General features: G+C 42.3%; 1 protein-coding gene across 1 annotated transcript in view; it reads left to right on the forward strand.

Moving 5' to 3' along the window:
- Window positions 1–24,721, forward strand: part of LOC126198590 (uncharacterized) — a 294,161-nt gene that overhangs the window by 263,537 nt on the left and 5,903 nt on the right. The window contains exons 6-7 of the mRNA XM_049935039.1: window positions 5,942–6,172; window positions 23,331–23,625. Of these exons, the coding sequence (XP_049790996.1) occupies window positions 5,942–6,172; window positions 23,331–23,625 (526 nt within the window). The remainder of the gene's footprint in view (window positions 1–5,941; window positions 6,173–23,330; window positions 23,626–24,721) is intronic.

Consider the following 24,721-nt stretch of genomic DNA (forward strand, 5'->3'; position numbering starts at 1 on the left):
CAGAGCATGCAAATTACTCCCATCCGAAACTTTGCACTATTGCCTGAGAATTGTAGACATAAAATATAGATTAAAACAGTTATCCGTGTCAGTAACTTTTTATTTTCTCTCACAACTTCGGGTGAGTGAAAGGATTGTGTTATACTTTTGTTTGCTGTTTATAGCAAGTTGTCTATTTTGAGGTTTCTCTACAAATGGGGTGTAATCAGTGCTTGTTAACGCCGGACGACACAAGGTTTCGTTGCACCGACATCTATAGAAGAGATTTAAATCACCAATATCCTCCTCAGAATAAGACGATGTATTGTTGACTCCCATGTGCGAAGGGGAAAACGACCATCGTGATAAAATAACACAAACCAGAGTTCGCGCGGATTTAGGTGTTCATTTTTCATACATGGAAGAATCGAGAAATATTCTGAAAGTGTTTCTATGAACCCACTGCCAAGCTCGATAATGTGGACTGCAGAATAGTGTAGTACCTACAGAAGTACTTTTGTACCAATATGCTAGATCCGATGGTGAAAGCACAAATGTGAAATCCACCTAATGAGATCAAGGCATTTGTGAATGAACGAGTGTACTTTAAATGACATGAACAGAAACAATTTTCAGTTTCAAAAGAAATAATTGATGAATTTAAAAAGAAATATGTAAATTAATGTAAATTACGTGGGGTCATGGACCTCATGTCTTAATTTAAGCTTACAATTTGATTTGGGACCTATCTCACTTTTTGTATAACATAAAGAATCAAAAATTTGTGTTGCTGTTCACCCCGCGGAGAGGAGTGAATAGAAACAACAGTGTTAATCTTATTATTTGTTCTAAATACTGGTATTTTGGATGAATAGGAAAGTGTTAAAGTCTGTTTTGAATCTAGCACTGAAAGAAATAAAATTTCTCCGGTTCAAAAATAGCTGTTTCCACCTACAGACCACAGACTACAATCTGTAAGATTACTTACTTTTTCCATATGTTTTAATCACGAATTAATCTGTTGGGTTGAGAACATAGTCACGTGGGTCCTTCACATACGTAAAGTTCTTGGTGTTCTTCTGAAGAAGCACCTGCAATTAGTGTTTCTATTCACCCCACAAATTCCGAGGATACAACCCTAAATTTTCAATTAGCCGACAAATAAGTCAGATTAAAGCAAACTTCAAAAAAACAACTTTTGGTTAATGAAACGGGATTGCAAATTTTCTTATCATATATGAAAATTAAAACAACACAAACTGTACGTACAAGCAAAGTTCGAAGTAACGAACATCAGCGCCAACTTTTAAATTCATAATTTCCCGTTAGACTAGTTTACTAACAATCTAGACAAAAAATGTTTGAACGATATTCCCGTTTGTCTTTCAATACAATAGCATTGAATTTTCTTGGATGTTTGCTTCTGTTCACGTTCACACCTTAGCTTCTATTGTTGTAATGGTCTTCGTTACGAAGACTGGATTGACGCACCTCTTCATGCTACTCTATTCAGTGCAAGCCTTATCTTCGAATAACTACTGCAACTCATCCTTCTGGATCTGGTTAGTTGCCATCTCTTGGTGTCGTGGAGGGACACCAAGAGATTGTAACTAACCAGATACACGACTTTTACCCTCCACTTCCCCCCCAATGCTGAATTGGTGATCTCTCTATGTCACAGGTTAGCTTCTATCAGCCGATCTCCTTTTTTTAGTTAATTTGTGCCACAGGTTTCTTTTCTCCTGCCTCTCTAATCTTCTGCATTGTTCTGTAGCACCACATTTCTTGGGCTTTTATTCTCCTCTTGTCTAAACTGTTTACCGTCCATATTTCACTTCCCTACATGGATACACTTCATACAAATACCTTCCGATGTTAATAAAGGTCTCTTTTACAGAAACGCTTTTTCCTGCCGTTACGAGTCTACATTTTATGTTTTTTCTACTTCAGCCATGGCAGTTATTTTGCTGCCCAAAATGTACTACTTCAAGTTTCTAGCTTCTTAAGCTAGTACCTTCAGAATCACCTGATTTTATTCGACTACATTCCATTATTCTTGTTTTGCTTTTGTTGATGTTCGTGTTGTATCCACCTTTTAAGACACTATCTGTTCCGTTCAAGTGCTCCTGCAAGTCCTTTGTCATCTCTGACAGAATTACAGTGCAATGTTGTCGGCAAACTTCAAAATTTTCCTTTCTTCTCCCTGAATCTAAATTGATACTCCAGATTTTTCTTTTGCTTCTTTTATCACTTGCGCAATATACAGATTGAATTACATCGAAGGTAGTGTACAACCCCACCTTACACCCTTCTCAACCACTACTTCCCTTTCATGAGCAACGACTCTTACAGCTGCCGTTTTGTTTCCATACAAGTTGTAAATACCGTCTCGCTCTTTGTATTTTAGCCCTGATACCTTCACAATTACAAAGAAAGTATTCCAGTCAACACTGTCATAATTTTTCTCAAAGTTTACAAATACTACAAACGCAGGTTTGCCTTACCCTAACCTCTCTTCTAAGGTAAGACGTAATGTGAGTGCTGCCTCACGTGTTTCTACATTTCTCCGAAATGCAAACTGATCTTCCACGAGGTCGACTACCAGTTTTCCCCTTCTCCTGTAAATAATTAGTGTTAGTATTTATCAACCACGACTTATTAAACCGATAATTCGGATTATACACGCACGTCAGCACCTTCTTTCTTTGGAATTATTACATTGTGCTTCAAGTCTGACGGTATTTCGCCTGTCCCAAAAATCTTGCACGCCAGATGGAATAGTTTTCTCATCGCTGTCTCTCGCAAGACATTCAGTAATTCTGACGAAATCACGCCTACTCCAGAGGCCTTGTTCGTTATTTGTTTTTCAGTGCTCTAACAAATTCTTCTCGCGCTATTATATCTCTCATTCATCTTCATCTACCTCCTCTTCCTTTTCTATAATACTGCATGCAAGTTCATCTCCCTTCTATAAACGACCTATATACTTCTTCCACCTTTCAGCTTTCCCTTCTTTGCTTAGTAGTGGTTTATCATCTGAACTCTCGATATTTATACAGGTGCTTTCATTTCTCTTACGGCCTCTTTAATTTTCCTGTAGGTGGTATCTATCTTTCCCCCAGTGATGTATGCTTCAAATATCTAGCCGTCCTGCACTTCCTGTCAGTCTATTTTTTTAGATCTTTGTATACCCTTTTATCTGCTTTATTTTCTGAGTTTTTATATTTTCTCCTTTCGTCAGTTAAATTCAGTATCTACTGTGATATCCAATAACATCTAGTAGGCCTTGTCTTTTTCAGGTTACCTTCCGTTAGGAAAGAGGGTGCACTCAGCGACTGTGGTATGATTTATAAATTATAGAGCGCATTAAACAGTCGTCATTTTGTTTTTTTGCGAGTTTTATTCGGCAAATCCAGATTCCCGCTAGTGCCTCGTAATTGTCAGTGCACTGTTTTCTAGTCTCGATGCATGTCAGTTCCCTGTTGTTCGGGCGTCAGTCAATTCAAAGAACTGTGACTCATGCCCGAACAACAGGGAACTGAGATGCATCGAGACTAGAAAATAGTGCCTTGATAATGGCCAGACACTAGCCGAAATCTGGATTTGCCAAATAAAACCTGAAAAAAAAGAGGACTGATTGATCCACTCTATAATTTATAAACCTTGTCTTTTTGCCTATTTGATTGCTGTTTTCACTACCTCATCTCATATCTACCCATTCGTCTTCTACTGAATTCCTTTCCCCCCTTACCTACTATTTTTCCTTCTCTTTATTTTCCTACTACTGAATTCCAATCCCCGATTGCAATTTAATTTTCTTATCCCTTGATGATCTGAATAAATTCTTTTATCTCATCAAACATTTCTTCAGTCTCTTCATAATCTGCAGAATCGGATGGCATATAAACAAGTACTAATGTAGAAGGTGTGGGCTTCGTGTTTATCATGGCTACGATGATGCGTTCGTGATGCTGTTGGTAGTAGCTTACCCGCATTCCTATATTGTAGTTCATTATTAAACCTACTCCTGCATTAGCCCTGTTTGATTTTCTATTTATTTGTGACTGAGGCCTATCCACTTCCATTTTTAAATTTTCTACCCTAGAAGCGCGATAAGGGCTCTAGGATTCTACGCTGTCCTGATGACGACATCCTTCTGAGTAGTCTCCGTCCAGAGATCCAAATGAGGGACTGTTTTACCTTCAGAGTATTTTACCTACTAGGACGCCATCATCATTCAACCATACAATAGAACTGCATGACCCCAGGAAAAAATACAGCTGTGGTTTCACCTGGCTGTCAGCCATTCGCAGTACCAGCACAGCGAGGCCATTTTGGTCGATGTTACAAAGCCACAGCAGTGAGACTTTGTTTCTTTTCACCCCATTTTGCGGCATTTGAATAAGGTCGAGAGCTCCGGTTTGATCACGTCACACTTTATTGAACATGTCGCGAGACCATTCATCTACACTCCTGGAAATGGAAAAAAGAACACATTGACACCGGTGTGTCAACCCACCATACTTGCTCCGGACACTGCGAGAGGGCTGTACAAGCAATGATCACACGCACGGCACAGCGGACACACCAGGAACCGCGGTGTTGGCCGTCGAATGGCGCTAGCTGCGCAGCATTTGTGCACCGCCGCCGTCAGTGTCAGCCAGTTTGCCGTGGCATACGGAGCTCCATCGCAGTCTTTAATACTGGTAGCATGCCGCGACAGCGTGGACGTGAACCGTATGTGCAGTTGACGGACTTTGAGCGAGGGCGTATAGTGGGCATGCGGGAGGCCGGGTGGACGTACCGCCGAATTGCTCAACACGTGGGGCGTGAGGTCTGCACAGTACATCGATGTTGTCGCCTGTGGTCGGCGGAAGGTGCACGTGCCCGTCGACCTGGGACCGGACCGCAGCGACGCACGGATGCACGCCAAGACCGTAGGATCCTACGCAGTGCCGTAGGGGACCGCACCGCCACTTCCCAGCAAATTAGGGACACTGTTGCTCCTGGGGTATCGGCGAGGACCATTCGCAACCGTCTCCATGAAGCTGGGCTACGGTCCCGCACACCGTTAGGCCGTCTTCCGCTCACGCCCCAACATCGTGCAGCCCGCCTCCAGTGGTGTCGCGACAGGCGTGAATGGAGGGACGAATGGAGACGTGTCGTCTTCAGCGATGAGAGTCGCTTCTGCCTTGGTGCCAATGATGGTCGTATGCGTGTTTGGCGCCGTGCAGGTGAGCGCCACAATCAGGACTGCATACGACCGAGGCACACAGGGCCAACACCCGGCATCATGGTGTGGGGAGCGATCTCCTACACTGGCCGTACACCACTGGTGATCGTCGAAGGGACACTGAATAGTGCACGGTACATCCAAACCGTCATCGAACCCATCGTTCTACCATTCCTAGACCGGCAAGGGATCTTGCTGTTCCAACAGGACAATGCACGTCCGCATGTATCCCGTGCCACCCAACGTGCTCTAGAAGGTGTAAGTCAACTACTCTGGCCAGCAAGATCTCCGGATCTGTCCCCCATTGAGCATGTTTGGGACTGGATGAAGCGTCGTCTCACGCGGTCTGCACGTCCAGCACGAACGCTGGTCCAACTGAGGCGCCAGGTGGAAATGGCATGGCATGCCGTTCCACAGGACTACATCCAGCATCTCTACGATCGTCTCCATGGGAGAATAGCAGCCTGCATTGCTGCGAAAGGTGGATATACACTGTACTAGTGCCGACATTGTGCATGCTCTGTTGCCTGTGTCTATGTGCCTGTGGTTCTGTCAGTGTGATCATGTGATGTATCTGATCCCAGGAATGTGTCAATAAAGTTTCCCCTTCCTGGGACAATGAATTCACGGTGTTCTTATTTCAATTTCCAGGAGTGTAGTTTAGGTGGGAGGAGTGAGCTGTATTCAGTTCTTGAGACGCCATGGCGGCGCTGTGTTTCCTTCCGACAGAAGGGCGGTGTGTGGTCGGTGCGGGTGCAGTCGCTGATCCACCAGGGTGTGCTGGTGATCGCGGAGCTGTCGTGGCGGGTGCCGCCCAAGGAGGCGGAGCGGCAGCGGCGCGCCGGCCACCAGTACCTGGTCACCTGGGAGGTGGACGGCGGCGGCATCACCGGCAACCTCTACACCGACTCCACCTGCGTCACGCTCTCCCTCTGGCCCGACACTGTCTTCCACATACAGGTAACTACTCTTCTCTCCTCTAGTAACCCAGAAAAGGATCGACGAGAGAGATGGAATGGTCATGGGGCTCAGACATACCACACTCTCACCCTCAAACATTTTAGCAGAAGTGTTTACACACAGGGTGTGTCAAAAAGTATGACCTGATTGTAGAGTGTAATGATAAGGAACCAGTAACCATGCTGAACAGGCATGCCCTAGATTTTTAGAGAATCGCCATATATACCAATCGATGCGTCTGCTCAGTCGTCCTGAAGCAAGATGGCGTTTGCTCAACAGAAGGCATTTCGTTTACTACAATTCAGCAAGAGTGAGGCAGTGATTAGAGCCCAGAGTGTATGTAGTGGATTTTGATTGATCCGCCTTTGCCGAAAAATATTCGTCACTGGTCTTGTTAGTGGGAAGAAGAAGAAAGATTAGAGTTAAATATTCCGTAGAGACCGAGTTCATTACAGACGGAGCAATAGCTCTAAGCGTTTCATGGGTGGGGAAGAATCGGCCGTGCTCTTCCAAAGGTACTACCCCGGCATTCACTTTGAGCTGTTTGAGGATATCATGGAAAACTTGGATCAGCATGGTCGGATGCTAATTTGATCACTGAAATGATTCAGCAAACGTTAGTGAGAAATCGACTGAAGACAACCTACCGCGCAAGTGGAAAAATTGGAATACCTGATATGAGGCTAAATACTTCAGTATGTCGATGAAAGAAGGAATACAGAAATAGAAGTCATTTAGAAATGAAGTAAATATGAGGTGCAGAGAAGCTAAGGTGAAACGGCTGCATGTATAATGTGAAGAAATCGAGAAAGAAATAGCTGTCGGAAGGACTGACTCATTATATTGAAAAGTCAAAACATCTTCCGTGAAATTAAAATCAAGGGCAGTATCACTAAGAGTACAAAGGGAATTCCACTATTAAATACAAAGGAAAGGGCAGATAGGTTGGAGGACTCTGTGAAGGGGGAAGGCTTGTCAGATTACAAGAAACAGGAGTCAATATAGAGGACATGGAAGACCCACTATTAGAATCATAATTTACAAGAGATTTATGAGACTTAAGGTCGAATAAGGCAGAAGGGTTGGGTAAGATTATTCAGATTTTCGATAATCATTGGGGGAATCTGTAACAAAACGACAATTCACGTTGATGTGTAGAACGTGTAAGTATGACGATATACCATTTGACCTTCGGAAAAATATCATCCATGCAGTTGCGAAGACTGAAAGAGTTGACAAATGGGACAATTACCACACAATCGGCTTAACAGCTCACGCATCCAAGTCGCAGCTCATGCATCCAAGTTGCTGACAAGAATAGTATACAGAAGAATGGAAAATATCATTGAGGGTGCGCTAGATGAAGATCAGTTTGGCTTTATGAAAGGTAAAGGCGCCAGAGAGACATTTATGATGTTGCGATTGATAATGAAAGCAATACTGGAGGAAAATCAAGACACGTTCATAGGATTTATCAACCCGGAAAAAGCGTTCGGCAAAGCCAAATGGTACAAGATGTGTGACATTCTGACAATAATATGGATATTCTATAGGGAAAGACGAGTAGTATACAAATTGTACAATAGCCAAGAGGGAATAATAACAGTGGAAGACAAGAACGAAGTCCCCTGATTAAAAAAGGTGTAACACAGGGATGCAATTTACTGTTCAATTAATATATCGAAGAAGCAATGACGGAAATAAAATAGAGGTTCGAGAGTGGAAGTAAAATTCAAGGTGAGAGAATGTCAATGATAAGATTCACTGACGACATTGTTATACTCAGTGAAACTGAATAATAATTACAGGATTTTCGGAATGGAATGAAAGTCTAATGAGAACAGGTATGGATTGATAGTAAATCGGAGAGAGACGAAAGTAATGAGAAGGAATGGAAATAGCAACATAGACAAACTTAACTTAGCACTGATGATCGGGAAGTAGATAAATTTGAGGATTCTGCTACCTAGGCAGCAAAATAACCCATGACGGACGGAGCAAGGAGGACACAAAAAGCTCACTAGCGCTGGCAAAAAGGGCATTCCCGGCTATAGGAAGTCTACTGGTATCAAACATGGGACTTAAATTGAAGAATAAATTTTGAGACTGTACGTTTGGAGCACGGAATTGTAAGACAGAGAGACATGGACTGTGGGAAGACCGGAAAAGAAGAGAATCGAAGCATTTGAGATTTGTTGCCACAGAAGAATGTTGAAGATTAGGTGAACTGACAAGCTAAGGAATGAGCAGGAGCTCCGCAGAATCGGGGAGGTAAAGAATGTGTTGGAAACACTGACTGTAACAAGGGACGGGATGATAGAACATGTGTTAAGGCATTAGGAATTAGCTCCCGTGCTAGTAAGACAATTGTAGAGGGTAAAAACAAATGGGGAAGACACAGTTTGGAATACATGCAGCAAAGAATTGAGGACGTAAGTTACAAGTGCTACTCGGAGATTGTTGTGAAAATATCTATGGTCCCACCTTTTTTGAGGAACACACGGTGATTGGATGAGGAATATTTGAATGGTGGATACGTGGCCTTTTCACAACTTGAGGAGCGTTAATGGCTTCATATTCTAACAGGACGGAGCCCCACCTTAATGGCACTACAGCGCGCGACAATTCCTCGATGACATACTGTCTCAGTACAGGATAGGGCTCACGGGACTTCAAGACACTGCCCTCCATTCTCGGCTTCCAAGATTCTTAGACTTCCTGATTTCCTGAGAGAATATGTGAAGGGAACTGTTTCTTTCGCTCCTTCACCTCGTGACTTAGATGAGCTGAGGAACAGAACAGAACTGGAGTGACTTCCGTCATTTTAGATACGTTACATACAGCTTTAAATGAGCAGAAGATGAATGTACGAATCGTCTAGACGTTGTCTGCTGCTGGTAGTGAACACGTAGTGTTTGTAATAACGTAGCTATGTCTTTTAAGATTTTCGTCGCAGTTTTTCTTTAATATGTTTCTTTCACTGATTATTTAGTTTTTAAGTCAGGTAATTCGTTTTGATACGTTCAGATATGTAGTGGGAAAAACAACTTAAAAACCAAACCTTTGGAACTTAAACTAATTGGAAGATCTAGAAATAACATCCAGATTTCTTGCCTAAAATTCGCAAGCCATCTGGCGATTCTAGCAGACCGCGAAACGTCAACAATCATACGGGAACTATCAAGAAATGCTCTGAAAGAATTAGACTCCGGTTATACTTCAGAAAAGTCAAGTACAGCTGCTCATCACATATGAACAAATCGAGAGAGTTCTATGTTTCAACTTCTTACGAGAATACCATAAACTTAGAGGCGCTTGTCTGTAACCGCGCAACCGCTTCGGTCGCAGGTTCGAATCCTGCCTCTGGTATGGATGTGTGTGATGTCCTTAGGTTAGTTAGGTTTAAGTAGTTCTACGTTCAAGGGGACTGATAACCTCAGATGTTAAGTCCCATAGTGTTCAGAGCCATTTGAACCATTTGGACACAGACACGAAAGTCAGGAGCTGTAACAAAGTTGTACGGTAGTGAAACGACTACACTCAACTGAAAATGTGAACTCGAAGATATCCTAAAAGAAGAATTCAAAATTCTAAGAAAGGTCTTCCTCTCAGAAAAAAAATATCCAACCGATACTTTTAACAACCGAAAAAAGTATTTAATTTTGCGGCCGATATCAGAAAAAGGAGACTGAAATTTTATGAGCATATCCACAGACTCCCAACAACATAACTCACTCACAAAACTGCGAAGTACACAGAAAAACTCAATCCAGCAGGACAATACAGGATTTAAAAAAATTCTTATACAAATATGTCAGACATTTTCAGCAGAAACTCATACAGACAAAAAATTAGCAAAGAACATGTAGTACCAGAGAATGAAGTCACCACCAGAGTTGGGAAAAAGTGGGCTGAAGAAAGAAGAAAATTCCACTGTGAAAACACTGGAGCTGCATGGAAACTTTAAACGTTGGAATCTGATAGCTTTGCGTGATTCTATAACGTCCGTCGCATCTATTCAACACTAACAATAAATATATGAATTTCCAAATTATAGAGTTAACTACAGGAGAATGAAGGGTCCCTAAAATGGCAACGATTGTTAGAATTTACAGACTGCATTTAACACAGGATGTTTTCCAATTCTTTGCGTGAGCACCTGCGCTATGCATTTTGATGTATATTGTGCTTTTTAAGAATCAATAGTTGCCTCTGAACACATGGTTTGTTGGTTGGCTGATTTGGGGGAAGGGACCAAACAGCGAGGTCATAGGTCCTATAGGATTAGGGAAGGATGGAGAAGGAAGTCGCCCTTGCACTTTCCAAGGAACCATCCCGGCATTATTTGCCTGAATCGATTTAGGAAAATCACGGAAAACCTAAATCAGGATGCCCGGATGCCGGCTTGAACCGTCATCCTCCCGAATACTAGTCCAGTGGGCTAACCACTGCGCCACCCCGCTCGGTCTGAACACTTGTATTTGGACATGACCTTGTGCTCGTGATGCTTTTTAACTGTTAAGTTTTACTTCTTACAAACATTTGTATGAAGTGCTCTATTTTATCCGCCACAAAGACATCATTGCGTGGGACCCTAGCCCGCAATGAACACGTTTAGTAATAAATATTTTTGAAGGCCACGAGATAACAGTTATATCTGCCGAAACGGGTTGTCAAAAATAAAGAACTTATGCGATTTTGGCTGTAAAAAGTTTTGCACCAATTCTGCTTTATGGATGTTAAGTGAAAGGTCTCCCACATGTGTAAGGAATAGTCCAGAGGTAGAACGGCGGAACCAGATCATTTAACGAGAAAAGAAAAATGGACAGACTGACTTTCCGAAAGCTGACGGAAACGACTGTCAGCATTGCACTCCTTTACACTCACACAGCATAGTCTGGGAAGCCGTCTTCGCAATCATAGTACCAATTACTGATAATGACAGGTGTACACCTTTGCTTTACGTCGTGTAAGTTATGAAGTTGTCAAAACGATGAGAAAACTGCTTCGACCAGACAAACTTCGATTTTCACCTGCAAAACAAACAACACTGCCATATGGATGACTTGGCACACAGCAATGAATCTAACAGAAAACAGACAACCGAATGACTGCGTCGCTTGTACTTGTATACTACACGGATTTTGTGATATTGCAGAAGACGCTAACCAGAAGGAGATCTATGAGAATATGGCATCTTAAGAGAAAGTATACATGTAGTAGACAGAGCAGTTGAACACTGTAGAGCTACAACCAAGAGAGATATTAGTAGGGGTATCAGCCAGACGGAAGTACTTTGATAGTGAACATGGCACCTTCCTCGGACAGAGTTATTTCCGTCTCGAAAGTAAATATTTAATTTCTAAGTAGCATACTGCGTTTCACGGACCACAAAATTTCGACATTTAGAAAGAAGTTTTTCTACATTATTATTTTCAAGAAATAAGAATTTCACTTTTCGGTTATCCTGGCTGAGGAGCAGATACACAGCTGCAGTGGAGCCAGCGTTTATGTTGTTCACACAGAACAAAATTTTAATTTAAAAAAAAAAAAAAAAACTTTTTTTGTGAATGGAAATTTATCATTGCTTTAAGTAGGAACGATCTTTCAGTTTAACCTAAGATCTTTATTTCCAAGTTTGCATTAAAAAAAACAGAGACAGTAAAGCAAATAGGGCTACCAGAAGAAGGCAAAGAAGGAGAGAGAATGCGTGAACAATAACGAGGTGGGATCCATGCCTCCTCCACCTCACTTCCCGCCCCACCATCGTCACAAAGGGAAAACAAGAGTGGTCAGCGTGTATCGCTGTTATGCGGAGGATCCGTCTTCGACTACTGCTACTGCGATGGATTTTTGCTTGGTAGGAGAAGTGGGACGGAGGGCTCTGAGCCTCATGATGGCAACAGAGGATCTGCTTGAATGAGAAGTAGCAGCTCCACCGTCTGGAAATTCGGCAAAACGGTCGGGTGGACGACGCCAAATGCAGCAAGGTAGATAACGACACGGCCTGGACGTTTCGGTTTTAAATTAAAGCGACACCACTGATCTCGAATACGAGTGAGAACCATTGTACCACCTCAGTTTGACCTTTTTGGTCAGCAAGAACACCGATTTCTAGAAGCATTTTGGATCATATGTTGTATTCGAACACTTCGAAATACCTTGAAGAAAATGATTATTGAAACATGACTTAAACTTCCATTCGATATGCAGTTCTTGTTCAGCGAACTCATGGACATCCGTCACATACGCCCGTCGGTCGTTTTCCAGATCTGTCAAGCACCATTCTAATGCCGACTAAAACGATCTTGTTGAAGTTGTCTTCATTTCGAAGACAGGTTTAATGCAGCTCTCCACGCTAATCTATTCTATGCAAGAATCTTCATCTCTGCGTAATATGTATTCAGTGCAACAAATTTCTCGTTTTCGGAAACTGTTTTCTTGCTATTGCCTGTGTGCATTTCACGTACTCTCTATTTTGGCCACAGTTAGCTATTTCCCTTAGTAAAACTCATCTATCCTTGTTTTACATTTACCGTAATTCAGATTAAAAAATTGTTGACATATTTTATTTATGCTGAGTCTTTGTATGTTTTACCATATGTTCCACCAACAGCCAATAATTTTTCTTGTGCAGTGATGTGTGTTTACCAGTTTCTTGTGATGGGATCATTTGTAACTTATATCTTTCGGAATGCTGACTTAACATTCAAATAATAGAGCACAGCCATCAGCCGTCCTTTTCTTGCGGATATTATTTGGCGAATCTACGTTTCGACTAGTACCTAGCCATTATCAGTGCACCATTTCGGTCAGTCCCCTGTTGTTTGGGCTTCTGCCACAGTTCTTTCGAGACTCTTGAGTCAACATGCGTTCATATTATGAAATTATTCACTGATAATGGCCAGGCACTAGCCAAAATCTAGATTTTCCGAATAAAATTGCAAAAAAAGATAACTGATTGATATGCTCCATCATCTGAGAGTCATATCACAGTCGTTGAGTGCATCCACGTTCCTAACAGAAGGTAACTTGATGCTGACTAAACAGTTAAAGTACGGCGGTAGCTATTAACACTTATACTATAATTTGAAAGAGAAAAGGAAGGACTGATATTTGGATTAGTTTTCGGTAAACAATGTGCACTAATGCAGCCCGGCAAGAAAGGAGAAGTAACCACATAACAGACGATTTAGTGAGCTTATACCGGCATTCTCTTTTAGGGATAGGCTAAGTTCAGATGACAGAAAGCTGACGCGTGATTTCAAAACCTGCGTTTAGACACCTAACACTCAACTTCCAATCAATCACATGAGCCTGCGTCAGCGTCCACGGAAAATATCTCTAATCGCTGAGGAACGTTCGTTAACGGGCAACTGGAAAGAGAGAGACGTCCTTATGCTGTTCGATCGAGGGCGCTTTTCCATCGTGACCGAATCTATCTTCTGCGTGTTTCTGTTACTTTCCTTTGATAGGCATTGAGAAAAGTTGGTGAAATCAAAGGCGAGAATATTGTCATAGAGTTACTAACTGACGAATTAGAAAAAGAAAAACAGCAATACTGACTATAGCATCTGAATAGCGTTTTGGAAACGGCAAGCTTGGAAGAAATTGGTTTTCATCTTCTGTGAGGGAAGTGACTCAAGAAAGAACGAGAAATCTAGGTAATAAGAACACTTTCGGTAATACCGTACGATGTGTATATTCGTCTGCCTGCCTTCACTAACAAAATAGTTGCTAAATTAAACACGAAGATTCGTGTACTGCGATTAGCATTTATACTGTTCTAAGATGTCTTCTTGTTCAAATTCATCTGTATTTACAACATTGCTTTGAAGAACTGTAATCGTTTTTACAGTGTGTTCGGCGCAATCCACACTCAAAGCCACCAAGCGATGTAGTATCCTTCATTTCTTACACGCTTTAGCAAAAGTACATTCATCGTACGTAACCGCTAGAATCTGCCGATAGTTAACTGTCTTTTCTTTTCATAAGTCAGCTGCTTTCCACCGTATGGTCCCATTAAGTTTTCCATCAGGCCATAGGCTTCATCACCTGCCATCACGTAGGAACTGCCGTGTCGTAGTTTGCTGTTAAAGATCTTTCTCTCGCGCATATCCAGAAAATGCTCAGAGTTTTTCATATAGAATGGAATATCTAAAAATTTATGAGTCGTTGTATCTTTTATAAGCGTGAAAATGTAACCTCATAAAGTGATAAATATTGTCACGCAGAGCCAACAGTCCTATAGAGAAAAATATTTATAAGAAAGTCGAGTGTTGTGTACTTTGTATTCCGGTATGTTCAGAAATTCAAATGGTTCAAATGGCTCTAAGCATTATGGGACTTAATATCTGAGGTCATCAGTCCCTTGGACTTAGAACTACTGAAACCTAACCTAACCTCAGGACATCACACACATCCGTGCCCGAGGCCGGATTCGAACCTGCGACCGTAGCAGCAGCGCCGTTCCGGACTGAAGGGTCTAGAACCGCTCTGTTTAGAACTGAGAGCACCAGTGCAATGAGGAAACATTGCTACTGTTCAAATTTTTGATACATTTTTAATCATCTGGTGTTGGCGTCTCAGCGTCAGTTTCATCCAGATAACTTCGCATTCTTAACGAATTATCCCAGACACAGCCGATTTTCCAATTTTATATGAATAGTGTAGCTCCACCACTCGGCATCCGCTTGCAAGATATCTGAAAGCGGCAGTCTCTAATGCCCGCATTGTTGACAGGGCGTTAAACTCTTTATCTTCTTTTCTTCCTGGAACAGTAACACTGCGAGAGAGGTTCGCGTTCTATCGCTCGTCATCTCAACTGTTTTGAAATTTGATCGCGCGTTACCGTGCTTTAACGCACGTTACATCTGAATTTAGACTAAGTGAACCGATAGCAAACCCGAGTTCGGATGGCTGGACTGGTTCTAAAACTCCGTTTGTCCTAAATAGCGTGCTACCGCTACGCCTCGCGACGTCAGAAAAAGAGGGAGGAAGTGCGCTTATCGTGTCTGACAAACAAGTTCTGTAATTACTGTACACGATGTTGAAAATCTGTAATGACGCCTCAGAATTACCAGGAAAATGTTTGTATTAAAACGAAATTCGGGTCTTTTAGGTGCGCCAGTACGTACGGTCTTTCAGCCGTAAAAGTCCTCTTTATTGACTTCCGCTGTTTGTTTTTGTCACTGATGAAGGTTCTCGTGCGTGTGTTTACAGAGGAGGGCGTGCCTGCTATCACAAAACACGCAGTTTAAGGGCGCCGATGTTTGGCTGTGACGGGCACGGAAATAAACAGCGTCCCCCGCTGAGAAAGTATTTCTGCCCGGGTGGTCCCCGGCGCCCGCGCGTCGCCAGTGCGCGCTCATTAGCCATTAGCGAGGTGTCTGCAGGGAGGCAGTAGCGTCGACAAGTTTACGTGAGTGCTCCGTCTCGTGATCCCGCAGTTGGACTGGCCCTGCTTTATTTGGAACGGTTCTCCACTGCAGGCAGACACGGCAATGACGACTGCCACTTTGTGGGTATACTATGTCAGTCGACGAGGCAAAGGGACACGCGATGAGACGTCTGATACTGCAAAGGAATGGCTTGTAGGACACAGCCAATAACGCTACTGATATGTGACATGTCGTGCACTGTGTGTGTCGTTGGGTCAGTGAACGGACGAGGAACTGGAATGAGCAGTTGCGTTGCGCCACATATAGACATTCCTGGTTTTCTACTGTACCCTCAAACATCTGAAAAAAGGTATACGACCCGAAACTCACATAAGGCGTACAGAAGTGATTAAATATAGATATGTCACCTACAGTACTTATAGTCAAATGTATTCGTCGACCCACTGCACATAATAGATTGTGGAACTAATTTTTTATCCATGACGATGCAGATAATCCAAAACTCGACTATTTTTAAAGAGAATTCAAAAGGACATTAGACAGGTGAAAAAAGTAAGTACACTGTTATTTCAGAAGTAATCGGCATAATTGTTAATGCCTTTATCCGACTGTGATACAAGATGGTCAATGTCTTCAAGGAATTATGCTTGCACTTGTCTACGGGACCATCATAGTACCCAGGCGTGCACATTTTCTGCTGTAGCTGTACAAGTGAGACGCCCGTTAAACCCGCAGGGCAGAACAGGTGATTAGGATTGTGGAAAGGGCCAAATAAGGTGTCGGTCAGTTTCACTTCAGAATTGTAATTTACTGGTATTTAATAAAACCTTTAAACCAAAACGGCACATAGCCGAACCTTTACAACTACGAGTTTCAAAATCCAATTCTTACTCGGCTGAAAACCTCCAAACAAGAAATCTTAAAAAGTAACAAGATACATTTCAAATGACTAAAGACATGCAGTTTGCAAATAAAATAATTAAGCCTCAAAGCAAAGGATAGAACCAACATATACAAGTTGCAATATAATCGGCTGAAGGTCACAATTAAATTTCTAAATTTTAAAATATATTACCATAATCTTTTAAGGCAGAAGGCCGTAATGTTTTCCCTTAAGGGGAAATTTTGAGAATAAGGCTTTAAGTGACTGAAGACCCACAGTTGATTTCCAAAAATTCAAAAATACCTTAACCTCTAAGTTTTCAATGGCCGAACGCACACTAAGTGAAAAAGCTTGAGAATAAGGTTTTAACCGGCTGAAGGCCTACATAAATTTACATAAATTGATTTACATAAAATACAACACTTTTTTTTCTTGTAAAGCATCGGCTATAATAGATTACCAACAGACCATTGAATATCCATGAAAAGGACAGTATAGACAACGGCACTCAGACGCCTCCAGGGAGCTGGGGGGGGGGGGGGGGGAAGTGGGGGCGGAGGTGGGGTTGCTCCTCGAAACATAAACGCTCACTTAGATGAGCCAGGTGGTGGGCCCAACTACACTTGATCCGTCGGTAACCCAACCAAGGGACAGTCACGGACCGACCGACCAAATTACGCGCTAGCCACCAATCGGTACATAAAGACTCGAAGACCAAACAGTTAGGACGTGATTATCCACAATGAAATATGTATTAATTTGTCAAAACTACACACCATATTGGACAGTGACAACAGGTGAGGAAATTACGTCAGTGGCCACGACAGGTAACCAGAACACCAACGGCCAGAAGGCAGAAAATTCCGCATGTGCACTTGAATTGTCGTGAACCAATATAGTTATTTCCACCGCACGGTGGCTCGATTTCACCACTACAAACACTCGGTGTTGCTCACAGGAAAAGCTCTCCAACAGCGAACTACCGAAACGAACGACACAACATGAACGGACGAGGCTTGCGTACTCAACACACCACTCAACCTTGACGTCCTGGGTCGGTGAGCCACGAAGCTCGTAGCTACGAATATTATTCTTCAGCGCTCCAAAAATGTGCACAGGGCACGGAGAGACATTGAGCCCACATGTTGCCACAGTTGTTTAGACTATGCTGCACAGGTTTCGCTGGGAAATCCTTACACATCCACTACAGAGTCCCACTCTCTCACCAAGTGATACCCAACATTCATTTATTCGTCCTGAAAGCATCATTTTGGCTTAAGTCATCACACGGGAGGAAACAGCTAACGCTGGCATGCGCGCCAATGGGATATCTAACGTTAGGAGAGAGAGTGCTCTGAGCACACGGGACGGGCTGGTTATTGTGATTTTGCGCTCTCAGCGCTCCCCAGCGGCAGTTGCCGGCTTTATTTGGATCGCCAACGATGTGAATACAGTTTTTTCACAAAAATGGACATGCATAAAATTTCTGCATTAGCTCTATTAAAAAGCAAATTTTCTTCCTTGTCCACGTGCTAGTCATGTTTTTTCTGTTTGTGGTATACATAAATAAAAACTTCAGTATCCAGGAACACGTAATAAGATAAAAAGAAACATACACGTCCAGTCAGTAAGGCCATCATTAGGGTAGTTGTGCCTTCTGTGAAGCAGGTTATTGACAGGACATGATTTCACATTCCTGACATCTCTAATCTAGTGGAGCTACTGTACTAGCAGCTTATAGCAGTCGATGATATCTTTCCACTGACCTAGTCGGAAAAAAAGTGAATGGTTTAATCCTCCTGAACTAGTGCAGAATATTCCATCAAATGTTATGAATTTATCGAAGACGTGTTTTTCATCAACAGCGTCGTGACTGCGACAAACACAAAGGCCCTTTTGCCTGCAAGCCATCTGGTCACCAGACCTTTCCTTGTTGTTGCTTCCCACTGGCATGCATTTGGTATTACTATATTTCACATGGAAATTAACCTCAGTAACTTGTAAAACCGATATAAGTTTCAGTTAGATAACGCCCTGTGGTTATACTGTTACACACTAGGCATCTACCTTTTGTTTTCCATGTAATTACCCCACTATAATGATTCGTTTGTATATAAACTTTAAACAGGAGAATGTGGCTGGCAATTTTTTCACATACAGTTATCCCAGCTCATGCCTTTTCCTATAAGTTTTACCGAAGGCTTTCTAGTACTATTAGATAAAAATTTTCTTTATCAAATCGAGTTTGACCATCTATATTCCCAGCAGTTCCCCGTATGTAAATGGATCTGCTGAATATGATTATTTAATTTCTAGAAAGCTCTGTACTACGATGACAATGTGCAAACTATAAATTTGTGTTGCCAAGTTCTTGGATAGGAACACAACATTCGCAAAACTAACACGAGACAGAACTTATTTGCGAATAGTTGTAGTTTCTTGGTAAAATAAGGACAGCTATAAGAGTATGGAGAAAAAAATAGGAAAAAATGCCACCGCCAATGGCCTTTACGTTCCGAAATTAAGAGTATAAATCAGAAAACGCTATAAAAAGTGCCTAAATTGCTCTATGGGGCAATTAGACTTTCTTCAATCTGCACAATAAAGGAGACACAAGTGCATTATGAGTGGTTGAACTCTACAAAAGTTGTACCATTGAAATAACTGCAGCCATTACCATTTAGCTCTAAACAAGGAAACGTGAGGGTTGATCCATCGACCGCTGTTCGTCCTGTTGGTATTAAATTGAAACAATACTGATAATACAGAAATAATTTTTCGTTACATCAGATTCGAGACGATGATAAACTGATTTACTGCCTCTCACAGTATTAGACTGGGTGGCTTTCTGTTCAGGATTATCACGTTCTGAGTTCGACCTAAGATTAGGGGAACGGCGTTATTACCTTATTTCCCCCGAAACCTAACTCTATTTCAGAAGGCATTAGCAGAACCGTCACCGAAACAAACAGAAGCCAACACAACAGATGAGAACGTGCTGTGATGTAACACTTTCGCGAAAAACAGATTTCAAATCCGAATCTGACGTGTCCACAAGTCATTACAACGTACAATTTGGATGTCTTCTTCAGTACAGTGTTAATCCTTTACTTCGCGTATCATTGCTCAACTGAGAGGATGACGAGGCCCTACTGTGGACGGACTGTGAAGCAATACGATATCTATGCAATCTATAATCTGTGCAGTCAACGTTGAGTAAGATACTTTTTATTTGATGTGTAAACTCGTAGAATATGGGAACTGGGGTGAAAAAATTGTGTAACAATGTAAATAAAACTGTCGTACATCCATTTTCTATTTCGAATGTTTAGTATAAGAGAATTAATGATTACACCTTTAGCCGTGTGTTTGAATCAGTTTATTTAAATGCGACCTGTCAGTAGTTCTTTGATGTATTGCATGTAGCGGGCCCTTCATGCATGAACTTATCCGTGGTCACCGAGTTTCATTTCTGTCCCCTATGATGACAGTAAGCTAAATTGCATATTTGCCAGTAGGGTTGTGGGGGGGGGGGGGGGGGGGGGGCTGACGACGGAGGAATGTGTCGCAGAAATCGGTAGCATTTGGGTAAAGAGAGTCATCAAGAACTATCCAAAAATTAAATAATACGTATGATTTCAGCTTATAACCAAAGATGTGTTATGAGGATGATCCCTCATATCTGTAATCATTAAATTTAAATGATTCACAAAATTCACATGTGTTCTCAATGTAGTTAACACACAATAAGTTTCTCTAAAAGAGTAACGAAATCAAAAATCATCAACACATGACTTCTATAAAAACAGTAAAACACTTATAATGCAGGAGAGGATGACAAGCGATGGACTGAGAAGATGTTACTCGATCCAATAATCATCTTTCGTATCACTAAAAGTGAGCGGTCTGTGAACCTCCGATTCCCCAAGCGGCAGGATACCATTGCAAGTTCTCTATGTGGAGTGATCGCAAGACAACTGTGCAAATATTTAGCAAGCACAACTGAAAAAACCTACACATATACATCTACAAATATACATCGCAAGGCACATATTCCATTCGCTAATAGAGAGAGTGAAGGTGAAACGAATCTGTGTATGCCTCTGTATCTTACACCTCTGTATTTTCGTGGTCCATGGGGGAAAAGTACGTTGATGGGAGCAGAATCGTTCTTCAATCAGCATTAAATGCCGGTTCAGTAAATTTTCTCAGTAGTGTTCGTCACTCCAGGCATTCTCATATGAGTTCGCACTGCATCTCCGCTACACTCAAGTGTCGATAGAATCTACCTGTAACAAATCTGGTAGTCCGCCTCTGAATTGCTTCCACGTATTCCTTAAATCCGACCTCGTGCGGGTCGCAAACACTCTAGCAGTATACTAGAATTGGTCGCACTATCGTCCGTTGCGGCTGAACCATTCTTCTCCGAAAGTCTCTCAACAAACCGAAATCGAACATTCGTCTTCCCTACCACAATCCTCAGGTGTTCTTTCCATTCCATGTCGCCTTGGAACGCTACGCCCAGATATTTAAACGATGTGAATGTGTCAATCCTGTATTCGAAATTTTTCAGGTTTATTTTTCCTACTCATCTGCATTAACTTACATTTTTCTACGTTTAGAGCTAGCGGCCATTTATCACTCCCACTGCAAATTTTGTCTGTCATCTTGTATCCTCCTACAGTCTCACAACGTCGACGCTTTCCCATTCACCACGGCATCGCAAGAAAACAATCACAGAGTGCGGTCCACCCTGTACGCCTTATGATTTATGTACATAGAAAATAATAACTGTTCTATCAAACTTCCTCACGATACCATCCCTCTGAAGAATATTGGCCGCTGAGGACAACGTACTTGATTCTATTACTTAAGAACTCTTCTAGCCACACACATGTTAGGGACCTATTCCATATGCTCTGCACTGGGGCAACGTGTCAAACGGCTTTCGGAAATCTAGATATATGGAATCTTCCTGTCACATTTCGTCCATAGTTCGCAATATATCATTAAAGAAAAGTGCATTGTGAGTTTCGCACGAGTGATGCTTTCTAAAAGAATGCTGGTTTTTGCACAGAAGCTGACCGGTTTGAAGGAGTTTTTTTATATTCGAACTCGAAATATGTGAAACAATTCTGCAGCAAACCGGTTTCAAGGATATTGGTCTATAAATATGTGGCTTCTTCTTTTATCCTGGATATACAGGAGTCACCTGCGCTTTTTCCATTCGCTTGGGACTTTGTGCTGGGCGAGAGATTCGCGATAAATGCATGCTAAGTAAGGATCTAATGCTATGGAATACTTTGTAAAACCGAACTGGGGTTGCATCCGGACCTTGCGACTTATTTCTTTTCAACTCTTTCAGCTACTTCTCTTCGCCAGGGATGTCTATTACTATGTCGTCCACACGGGTGTCTGTGCGACGGCCAAACGACGGTATGTTTGTACGAGTCTTTTGCATGAGTGGTTTCATAAACGCGAAATTTGGATCTTCAGCTTTCGTTTCCGTATCTCCTACGTCCACACCAGATTGGTCAACGAGTGACTGGATGGAAGCCTTAGACCCGCTTATCGATTTTACATAGGACCAGAATTTTCTCTGTTTCTCGGCCTGATCTTTCACTAAGGTATGACGATTCACAGTCTGTTTAAACTTTGTCCATAATTGAAACATGAAACTTCCTGGCAGATTAAAACTGTGTGGCGGACCGAGACTCTAACTCGGGACCTTTGCCATTCTACCATCTGAGCTAGCCAAGCACGACTCACGCCCCGTCCTCACAGCTTTACTTCTGCAAGTATATCGTCTCCTACATTCCAAACTTCACAGAAGTTCTTCTTTTGCCCATAATTCTTCTACTTCCATCGTACTGGAACTAAATGATGTTAGTTCACTGTCTAAGGGAGATGCTAACATCTGCTTATCTGATTTTTCTACCTGAAACACTCTCCTTGCCTTCTTGACTTACTTATTAGCTTCAGTAGCTATAGTACCTATGATGACATCATTATTATAAATCGCTGTCTCTGTACTGGTGCTGTCGGTAAGGTTTGACTTATTTGTAACTACAAGGTTTAAGATATACACACTGCGTGTCGTCTGTCGAAATGGTTGTTGAAGATTCCTGCCTCGGACATGGATGTGTGTGGTGTCCTTAGGTTAGTTAGGTTTAAGTACTTCTAAGTTCTAGGGGACTGATGACCACAGATGTTAAGTACCATAGTCCTCAGAGCCATTTGAACCATTTGATAAATGTAAATACGTCCCACACTATAGTCATTAGGTTAAAGTCGCCTCCGACAAGTATCGCATGATCTGGGTATGTACGCGCTACTCACCGTACACTTACTTTGAATGACTCGGAAACTGTCACAGCGGAATCGGTAAAAATATCCAACAATTAACCTGATTTCACCTATACCTGTTAGTCAGCGTAGAAAGTAATGGAAATATGTCACCCGTACATCATCACTGCTGAAACTACGAACCGCGTAATACCAACTCCAGTAAACAAATCAGACTGGACTGCCAACCCAAACCGGAGACAACACGAACAGAACGCCGGAAGCTCATCGTAAAGTATATTGTCTCGTGATTCCACGTCCCTGAACCTTTCCCATTAGCTGAGGACCCAAAGCGGCCTCTGAAGGTTTGTAATGCATCAGTGGAGACACGAAAAGATCGCTCCATGAGTTAATTTCGACCAATCGAAGCTGACCATAGCATAAACATGCAAAACATTGCAAACATAAACTCGAGATTTAAGAAAAAGAAAGACTTTGTGGACAAAAAAGAATGTGCAAATAACAGGCAGCTTTCAATGTGTTTCCATGAGAGAAGTTACAGAGCCTTATCTAAAACCCCATGTTTCAGGTGGAGCTGGTTTCACGCTCCGAGTCGGTGAGTCGCAGCCGGCCGCTGGTGGTGGACACCGGCAGGCTGGGGGTTGAGGGGCTGTCAGCTGGAGGCGGAGTTGGCGGAATTGGGGGCGGAGGCGGCGTCTGGCTACAGGGCGTGGCCGGCCCGATCGTGGGGGCGGCATTGAAGGCGGTGGTGGCGCTGTTCGCCCTCTTCTTCTGCTACCGCGGCTCCTTCCTGCGCCGCCACCACCAGGAGCCGGAGAAGGCGGCGCTCATCGTGGACTTCGAGGACGAGCCTTGCAAGAAGGGTCAGTACACTATGGATGGCATCCCAGCAGAACGTCTGTGATTTCTGAACTATGCCTCGCCCCGCCAGTGATTAAAAAAGTCCGGAAAATTTGAGGAAAATATTTTTGCTTCTGACGCTCAGAAGGATAGTAGAATAGAATAGTATACATGGTAACACATGTTTCTTGGTTGGTGTTTCAACGAGACAGACGGCTGTATCTACAAAGCAATCCTTCAGGTGATTCTAAAATCCCTTTCCAAAATTTATTACTATTGGTGTTACTGTGATATACGAGCATGTGTTGTATGCAGTATTTTTTAATATTTTGAGTTCTACAAATTTAAGAGCTGTATAGAATAATACAGCTATTTCGAAGGTATTTTTAATTCTTCACTTATTTAATTCTATGGAAAATGAAATTCTGTGTAGGCTACTCTCATAGAGCTATCGACAGCTTATAGGAGTCGATGACCTCGTTTCATTGACCTAACTGGTAGCAAGTGAATGGTTTGAGTCGCCCGAACTAATGTAGATCTTTGAGATTTGGAATCTTTCGAAGACGGGCTGCTCATCAATAATGTCGTGGTTGTGATCGCACCTGAGTCGTTTTTACCTATAAGCCATCGGGCAAAGAAAACTCTTCTTGTTGTTGTTGCTTTTCTTGTATTGCATTTGACGTCACGATGTTCCATGTGGAAGTTTGCGAGCTAACATCCCGAAGATGTTCCGGCTCACGTGCGGTTCCTGTTCGTCAAAATGTCTCGGCTCAAACTCGTCTAGTGGTTGAACCGCACGTGTCGCATTACGCGCCCTAAATTAGACACTTTTGACCCTTTGGTTAAAGTGTCTGGCTGATGGCAAGTTTGCGAAATTGCATGAAACATACAAGGTTAATATAACACATAATAACAGTAATAATAATATTGGGAGCTAAATTAACGACCCATAAATGATGTAGGCCACACAGGATTTGGTTAGAATAATGTTTACTCAGAAAGCAAACTAAAGCGAAAGTAGTAATATTTAGACTTACTGTTACACTCGAGCGCATATCCATTTGGTACAGTTCCATCATTCACAATCTCATCGCGAAATACAAGTTATCTACGCGAAAA

This window comes from Schistocerca nitens, chromosome 8 (genome assembly GCF_023898315.1).
Source record: "Schistocerca nitens isolate TAMUIC-IGC-003100 chromosome 8, iqSchNite1.1, whole genome shotgun sequence".
Taxonomy (NCBI): domain Eukaryota; kingdom Metazoa; phylum Arthropoda; class Insecta; order Orthoptera; family Acrididae; genus Schistocerca; species Schistocerca nitens.